At 50.8% G+C, this 8,982-nt stretch overlaps 1 protein-coding gene across 2 annotated transcripts; it reads right to left on the bottom strand.

Moving 5' to 3' along the window:
- Positions 1-407: 407 nt before the first annotated feature.
- On the bottom strand, positions 408-8,981 carry POLDIP2 (DNA polymerase delta interacting protein 2). Of its 2 annotated transcripts, none has more exons than XM_080357243.1 (11): positions 8,760-8,981; positions 8,260-8,341; positions 7,466-7,563; positions 7,087-7,183; positions 6,599-6,674; positions 5,889-5,996; positions 5,512-5,648; positions 4,733-4,759; positions 4,431-4,556; positions 3,945-4,024; positions 408-781 (listed from the first exon to the last, which is right to left on the bottom strand). In XM_080357243.1, exons 1-11 carry the CDS (start codon positions 8,927-8,929, stop codon positions 757-759), a joined length of 1,026 nt encoding a protein of 341 aa, XP_080213369.1. In that variant the 5' UTR covers positions 8,930-8,981; the 3' UTR covers positions 408-756. The 2 variants fall into 2 exon arrangements, with proteins under 2 accessions (XP_080213369.1, XP_080213368.1); XM_080357242.1 differs by lacking the exon at positions 408-781 and adding an exon at positions 2,191-2,405.
- Between the last annotated feature and the right edge of the window lies 1 nt (position 8,982).

Here is an 8,982-nt window from a genome sequence, read left to right as displayed (position 1 = left end):
GCAGCGGCCGGCCCGGCCCCGCGGGGAGGGCAGGGCGGGAGAGCCGCGCTGCGGGGCCGGGGCGAGCCCCCGAGCCGGTGCCCGGCGGCAGGAAGGAGAGACGGGAGTGACAGCCGTTCCTCAGCGCTTTATTGAGGGGATCTCAGTGCGGGGATTTACACAGGAGGGAGCGGAGGGCCCGTCCGCGCTCTGCGGGAAGAAGCGGTTGAGGAAAGGCCCAGCCCAGGCGCGGCTCTTCCCCCTCGGCAAAGAGCCAGTGAGGGGAAACGTTCCCGCACTCCCCGCGTCACTTTGTCACCGCAGCGCTGTCACCTCGGCTCTTAAGATGTTCCCCAGCGAAGAACAAGGTGTTATCCAGCCAAGAACGTGTGTTCTGGGCCCAAGGCCTCAGCTGCACCCTGCACCGGTCACACCAAACACGGCTGGCGCTGGCAGAGCCCAAGGACCCTGCGGTTACTCGCGGTGACACTACCAGCAACATCAGGTCCCCAGCCCCGCTGAAACAAGGGCAGGCAAGGAACGGGGTTAAACATTTACCACAGTGTTGGATTTGGCAGCAAAGCTGCAGTTGGTAACCCAGGGGAGAGGAAGGGCAGCTGCCACCCCGGCTGAGCAATTATGCAGGAGGGAAAAGTGGGGGTGTCAGCGCCCCCTTCTCCTCTGTAAGGAAACCAGTATGACGGTGGCAACATGGGGCTGTTCTTTACGGATCGTTTTCTACCCCGACAAGCAGGCTGACAGCGGGAACTTTCCATTCTAAACACTTTGCAGATGGCACGTCCTGCCAGACAGGAAGGAAGACACAAAATTCAGAAACCAGTGACACGTAAATACTGTTTGAGCAGCAGAAATGAAGTCTCTCTGTAACAGGGACCCACTGGCTGCAGGACAGCACACGAGTCTCTCCTATTGTCACTTCCAAAGGCCGTTTGTCCCTCAGCCAAGGTGGCCCACAGCCATGGCACCGCACTGCCACACACACAGAGGCTGCTCAGAGAGGACAACAAAGCTACTTCTGGGAAAAACAACCGTCCTGGGAGTGCTACACCTTGTTATTTAAGCAAGACCAAGGAAAGGCGCAAGGTTTGAAACGTTTTCTGCCCAGGGTTCCACAAAGCCAACTATCTCTGCCCCTGCAAGTCACCCAGAGGCAGCCAGTAGGGTCCCACCAGGGAGGCAGATGTGTCTCCAGATCTGTACAACCCTCAGAGCTGCCCTGTCTTGTAAAAAGAGCTCACACCTGATCTGCACTATGCACTGGGCCCTTCACAGGTACAATCAGAATTCCCACCAATCCATACATCAAAAGCTTACAGCTGTTTCACTGACCTATGCGGTTCCGCAGGGCCCTCCACGCACACCATCAAAACCACCAAAAATCACAACCCGTGAGCTGAGCCAGAAGGAGCAGAAAGCCAAGCACGACCTCATGGCAGCTTAACACAAGCTCTTCCTGCCAGAGCAGGAACCAAGGAAACACGGTCACAGCCACAGCGAGAGTGGGGAAGTGCCCCCTGGCAGGCGGGACACATGTCCCTGCAGCAACCAAGTCCTGGCAGGGGTCCAGACCCCTTCAGCTCTCCCGTGCTACCCTGACGCGCAGCCTGGTGCTTTGTGCACACAAAGCAGCGTGACAGCTGCTCAGCACCACCTGCCAACCCGCCTGTCCCCACTGCGCTGTTCTCCGATACAACAGGCTCCACATCACTCCAGCACTCAACCCAGAGACGCGGAGCTCCCGGGCTGCTCTCCTGCACGCTGGCTAAACCCCACAAAGCAGCTGCATTGCGGGAAGGCTGAGCTCCCATTCCTGCTCCCAAAACATCCTCGCTGCTGCCTTCTGAAGCGGCAAGAAGCCTGGGCTGACACTGCTTCGTATGGAAATGAAGGGGGAGCAACAAGCCGGGGCAAGCTGAATGCAAAGCCTGGGCCTTGGTTTATAAAGGAAGACTGGTTGCAACTGGAAGGGCCAGTTTATTAGAGAAAACTCACATTGCAGAGAATTCACAACATGTTGGGAAGGGTCCGAGGCTGCTGTGGCGCCGGTTTTCTGCAGCAGCACAGGTTTACATCCCCCAGCTGAGGAAAGGGTTAACTGGAACACAGCTTATGTTTACAAGGAGCCTGAGAGAGCCAGTATTAGAGTTCAAAAAAAGCCTCCCCGTTAGACAACAGTTAAAACAAAAATGGTTTAAAACGTTTAAAAGCTCCGTGTTCTTGTTTGCAGCATAATGGGGAAGCAAAGGTCTACAACACACACAGGTCTCTGGGGCTTGGCGCTCGGTCTGCTCTACCAGTGAAGGCCGGATGGGGGGGTCTTCTCATCTTTGTTGCTTTCCAGAGAAAAGGGTGGGATTCGGACATCAAAGTGGGAGCCATCAGGCCTCTCAAATCGAAAAGTGCCCCTGCAAAATAATGGCAGAGATCACGCTGAGGCCGGGGACAAACACAGCTGGAAGGTAAAGCCGTGAGCTCTTCCATGTCCTGCGCAGGGACTCCAGGGCTGCGTTTGCAAGGCCGGTCCAGCAAGTGCAATCAGTTCAGCAGCCAAGACACCTGCCTGCCAGGATGACTCATGTATTGGGAGATTCCCAAGCACTTTACATCACATATAGACGTTTCCTGAATAAAGATGTCACGATCGGAGCCTCCAGGAGGTAAGCACACTCCAAGCATCTGTGACAGTGTTTACCTAACTCCCACCCCACAGGAGACAGAACCAGCTGAGCTATTTTTACAAACTGATTACACGTAAATTCAGATTCATATTCTTTGGCAGAAGCTCCACTGGGTAAGAAGTCTGCGACAATGCGAAATCCCACCATAGATGTAATTTGGAATAGCTTCTGCTTTGCATTTCAGAACTGAATCTGCCTGTCCTTGTGCAAACAAAGAACTTTTACTGCCCTGAACTACAGACAACTGTACTGCACAATATGATGTGGGCAGGATGATCATCGAGATAAACTAACAGGTTCTCATGAAGGAGAGGATGCAATTGAACACCAGAATTCAAGCTGAGCAGCTTCTGAGCTGCAGAAACTTGGTCTCCTTTTTCAGGATTCATGCAGAGAGGGAAAAACTACTGAACGAGCTGGTTTTATTCCTCAGGGCATGTGATAGAGCAGTTTGAAATGCATTAACATGGAAAACAAGGGTGTATCCTATAGGCAAAGAGCTGCTCCCTTGCTCTTCCCAACTCAAAGGCAGTACCAAGGCAGCTTAACTCAGATTTACTTAAAAAATACAGGCCAGAAAGACCTGTGGCACAGAAGGCAGGAGGTGACTGTGCATTTCTTGTCCACTAAGAGATGACACTAAATGTGTTAACCCAGCTGAAACGCAAATGGGGAAACTGCTTCAGCCCTGTGGCACAGGAGAAGAACAACTCAGCTGAGCACGTTCCAAACTGTGCTTACAGAAGTAGAGACTTGACTACCACTTAGACTGAAGGCCTTATCTGACCTAAACATGGAATAACCCCATGTATCAATTCTTTGTGGGCACAGAACTGCACAGCTTCACTCAGGGACAGAATTGAAGCCCAGACCTCTCTAAAAAAAGATGACACCGGTGCAGACAGCCCTGCTTCCCAGGGAAACACCGGCAAGAAGCTTTGCCTCTTGCACCAGGGACCGAAAGGGACAGAAAGGAAGAACAGCAGCAGATGACAGAGAAATGCTTTGTGTCTATTCAAATCCAGTCTAGCACAGACCACAGAAGGAGGATAAATCAGCCTGGAACCTCTCTTGGTGCAGAGAATCAACAGACCTTATCACTAACTGATATACTGCTATAGAGAAGCTCAGGGAAGTTTTAACTATCAAATATATCTCGTCCACTTCCACCCACCTTTCAGCCGTAACTCCAGACTGCAAACCGCATCCCAGCTCAGCGCAGGGTCCTATAGCTAAAGCACTACTGCAGTAATAAGCGCTTCTTACCACATGTGGCCACTGGATGCCTGCAGGGAGACGTGACTGCTGTACTGAAACGCCGGCTGTTCTTTGGATAAAACTGGCTCCTGAGAAGACAAAAGACCCCTCTGCATCAGCAATGGATCTTAACATTTCTCCACAGATGGGCAGCAATGGGAAACTTATATAGCGAGAAGAAAAACTGGGAGATCCACATCTGAGAATCACTACCAATTACACAGCAAACAACTCACCCAGTGAGTAGTGCCAGAATCAGGTATTATTCCAGTTTTCCCATTACTGATCATTTAGGATCATTCTCTATTGCTCAGTGTGTTTCAGTTAAAGCATACTAACAAGGGATGAAAAGCTCATGTGATTTTTTGTTTTCATTGCCAGCTTCCTATTCCATCTATTTCTCCTGCCCACTAACCAACTTACTGGCAAATCAACCCAAGCGAGAGAACTCCAGCAAAGAGCTGCGCTTCCCAAAACTCACCACACGATACCTACCCTTCCTACAACGCCGCGGCCCCTGACCGTTTCCAAGGTGCCAGACAGGCTAAATATCCTCCAGTGCCGTTCTCGGAGTTGTACAACTTCGCTGTCAAGGTTCTCCAAGCGAATACAGTAGCGCCACTGGACAGAAGAAAGATTTTTATCAAGAACTGGAAACAGCTGATAACCCATAGCCAACACTGGGAAACAGTTGCCAGGCAAGGGCCACTCTCCCTCAGAGCTTATCACACAGCAATGATGCCACAGCAAATAAAACTCCTTCCCTTTAGCTGCTTGGTGAAATAAAAGGCACTTACCCAGTAGACATGGGAATTCTGGGCTTCCTGTCAAAAGAAACAAAAGACTTTAGCAGCTGCCCTTCAATGTTCAGCGCCAAAACCTCTTCAGCTGTCAGCGGGGCACAAGCACAGGGGCTCTCGCTCCGTGCCAGACTGACGCAGACAACTCACGTGAGCGCAGAGACAGCTGCTCTGCGAAGCAGCGACTGCCCGCACTGCCCCTGCTCTAGGCATGTAATCATGAGATGGGAGATTTGCAAGGATCTCATGACCACAGAGGGTTGGTCTCCATGTTAATTACGCACTTTCTACAGATCTAGAAACACCCATTTCCTGGCCTTCAGGCACCTGTTTTTCTGACGAGGTTAGGACAAACATCAGTTGGGCTCCACAGAAGCTGCAATTCCACACCAAGACCTCCACCTGCCACGGTGCAGAGGAACTTGGTGCCACCCATGCCCATTTGTGACTGAGGCAGTAAAGGACCATTTCCTCAATTATTCCTCATATTCCTCAATATCTTGCTAACACTGCTCTGAAGAACAGTACAGGGTATTTCCCATCCTACAAATAACACACAAAAGCCAAGTTGCAGGAGCTGTTCTCCAAAAACGCAAGACAAAACAGTTTTGAGTTCGTACCTCTGCTGAACATAATGACAACGAAAGCGCAACTGTGATTAAAAAGTCATTTCTCCAGTAAGCAGAAGATACCTTCAGTCAGTAAACCGGTCTTAGAAAAACATGCGAGTTGAACAGATCACACAACTAAAACAGCAACGTGCAACACAGACCTACCCTCATGCCCATATAGAAGGGGATGACAGTGACGCGGATGTTCTCGGTGGTTTCTCGGTGCACATCGGAGAGCTCGAGCCAGGGGTGGTTCTTCTCCTGCCATGCACACAGCGTATCCCTGGCTACAAAAGGTGGAACTGTGGGGAGGGAAAGATGAGAGTGGATGAGGAGAGGCGTACTGTAACCAGAGTGCTCTCCCCTCAAAGCAACTCCTTTCTCATAGTTACAGAAAATTATTTAAAGGAGGCTTTACGTTAACAAACTCCAAAACAGACCATGATTTTTACACTGTATCCAAGACGGTGGGTTCTGGGTACTTGTTATCGAGTACCTCAAGCATCTCCCTCTGAAAAGTTCCCTCTGAAGGCAGAATTTACCTTTTGTTTGGTCGTACATGAGAAACCTCTCAAAGAGCTCATGCTGGATGGGCACTTGATCAGTGGAGCTGTAGGGAAGAATATCTTCGTGGCTTACGTAGTCTAAACCTGAAAAAGAAACCCCAAAAGTGATTGAATTTACTAAGCAAAGAGCAGGTTAGATGACCTCTGACAGAGAAATAGATCACACTACTGAGATGTTCAGGTTTTTGGTGGCAGCAGCCAAAATCACAGGCAAGAATGGAGGAAACAGGCCAGTAATAACCCTTGGCAGCGTTTTCCTGCAAGACCTCCACAGAATGATTTCTCTGATAAAGACAGGCTGCCAGGGAAGGGAACCACACTGCCACAAAAGGACTTTGGGCAGGATATGTACAGGACAGGAGGAAAGCTGGTAATAAAGCAGAAGAGCCCATTTGCCCCAGGGTGTGCACACGGGATCTGTGTCTCAAGAGCTCAAAGCAGCCATGCCTGCGTCCCATCGGACTCTGCCCAACTTCCAGCCATCCAAAACGGCTTCATGTATGTACTTCAGGTACCCCAGCTGTTCTGTTGTTTCTGGCACAGCCCCAAGCCACAGCCAGACCCACTACGGGATCATCCTGCAGGAGCTGCTACTTCACTGGCAGAAACTGGCTGTTGGTGACATCTCTGACCTCACCTCAGCATAATCCACATCTGCCCAGAGGTTACAGGTGCATTTTCCTTACCTGGTATGGCATAGAGGGCTCTGCTGTCATCATGATTAGCCAGGAACGTCACTGCTTCTGTCTGTGATCTCTGGGACTGAGAAAAAGGGAGGTATATTATCAGTATGGATTGTTGTGGGCCAGTTTCCAGCCACATTTCAGTTTACTATTGTGGTTTCTAAAGCATGTAACGTTTGTTTTATTTAACCAATTTACCTCTAGTTCTCCACTCAAATAAGTGAAGAGCATTCTCAGTGCTGCAACCCACATTCATCATGACCTGTGTGCAGCAGAATAGGAACACTAACAGGGGAAACGTGGTCCCAAACACAGCCATATGACATTCTAATTATCTTTCTCAGGAAAAATATGACTTGAAGAACAAATTTGTTTTAAAATTCTAAACAATTAAGTTAGCCATCAAAGCCATTTTCTTTCAGTGCCTGTCCATCTAAAGCATTTATATAGAAGATATTCGAGTTCCAGTATCAAGATTACTGGTTACTTACTATATGTGGACAATCCCGGGCATCTATTAACACCTGATAGTAAGTGTGCGTTTTGCCCTTGACCTCTTTAGAACCATGGCCTGCTGCGTTCTCGCTTCTAAAAAGAAAAGCAGAGCACTGAGTTCAAGCATGGGAGGACAGCAAACTGTTGTTACCATTGTTTATCATGTTGATAAACAATGATTTAAAAAAATATATACATTTCACAGTCTGTAATCATTCCGTTCCATCAGAATTAAACTCATGTCTGCCACCTGCACAATGACAGATGAGCAGAGATGACAATCAACAATGTTTGGCACAAAAGCCACAAAAGCTCTGTTTTCAGACAGAAAGACAGTAATGGTACAACAGCGTATAAACCAGAACAAATCCTTACTTCTCTGTGACAGGAGAGGCCACATCTCGATCATAAAGCCTGGCTTGCCATGGAAACAGGACTATTCCTCGATAGCCAAACACACTGTGAAGAAATAGCTGAAAGGAACAAATAATTGCATTTGAATCCACAGCAAGCTTTAATCAACTTAGATGCAACAGAAAACATGAAGCTAAAAGCCCTCTACTGATGTTTAAAAAAAATAACCTGTTAACTGAGGTAAAACTAGAAATATTTACAAAGGGTATGAATGCGTAGGATGGGAATATAGGGAGAATCACCACTGTGCGAACCCAGAGCAGAAACAATGAGGGAACATAAACAGTGTGGGATGAGAGAAGACATTTATGTCACCTCTATCCCAGAAGAGCAAATGACTAAACCAGTAATAAAGTAACAGAATGGCAGAAGTGCAGAAAGGAGACCAACATGGTAGAGACCACTGAGGATCACACAAACAGATGCGCGAGTCACAAGCACAAAAATGACAAGTTTTGTTGTTATTTCTCCAACTCAGTGACTGTCTCTTTTGCTCTTAAAGAGAGAAAACCCTTAAGTAAAACCAGCAGAGCAAATGCCATTGTAGCAGCGGTTGTATCATGCTGCAGATTCTTATCAACTTGCTGCTGTCAGATGACTGACAAACTGCAGACACAGCAGTGACAACAAGCACCGAACTGTGAAACTTCTGGCCTTCTGCTACAGCACAGCAGCCTCCTTGTGGGTAAATCACGGCCACCTCGTCTCTGTGGGACAAGGCTGCAGGGTCAGCTTGGCTCCCCAGAACCGCTCACCTGTCCCGTCTCGTATTTGCCATGCTGCTTCGGTGCCTCGAACACCCCCACGGGCTCCAGCACTTTGCCCTCTGCCCGGTTTCTAGGAGCAGAGAAGGGGTTTTTGGGGTGTGCAGGGGCCGAGCCAGCCCCCAGGCCAGGGAGCACACAGCCCCCCAGGTACCACACACCCCCCGGGATCCCCAGTACACACTGGGCTGCCCAGTCACCCCTTTCCTTGCCCCTCACCCCTTTCCCAACACCCTGGACACCCCCCGCCCCGTTGCCCCTTTAGCCCAATCCTCCTCCATCCCTGCCTCAGCCACCTCAACAGCCCCCAACCCCCTCCCAGTCTCCCCACAACGAACCAACACCCCCAACCCCCACCCCAAACACCCCGCCAAGGCCCCTCACCTCACCTCCAGACACCCCCTCGCAGCCCCCACCGCCTGCCTTCCCCAGCCCTCCCCTCACCCTCTAACCCGCCCCCCGGGCCCGGCCCCCCCCAGCCCAGGCCTTACCGCGACGAGAGGTGCCGCCTCGGCAGCAGCAGCGGCGGCAGAACCGCGGCTGCCCCCGCGCCCAGAGGCCGCAGCCCGCGGGCCGCGGGCGGCTCCCAGAGCGGCAGTCCCCGGGCCCGGCACCGGCCCAGCGCCGCCGCCACGCACCGCCGCGCCGCGCAGCCCGACATCCCGCGGCCGGGCCGACCCCGCCGCCAGCCCACAATGCACCGCGCGCCCCCCC

Source organism: Nesoenas mayeri, assembly GCF_963082525.1.
Source record: "Nesoenas mayeri genome assembly, chromosome: 20".
NCBI classification, from domain to species: Eukaryota; Metazoa; Chordata; class Aves; order Columbiformes; family Columbidae; genus Nesoenas; species Nesoenas mayeri.
This window is presented reverse-complemented; position numbering and strand designations above follow the sequence as displayed.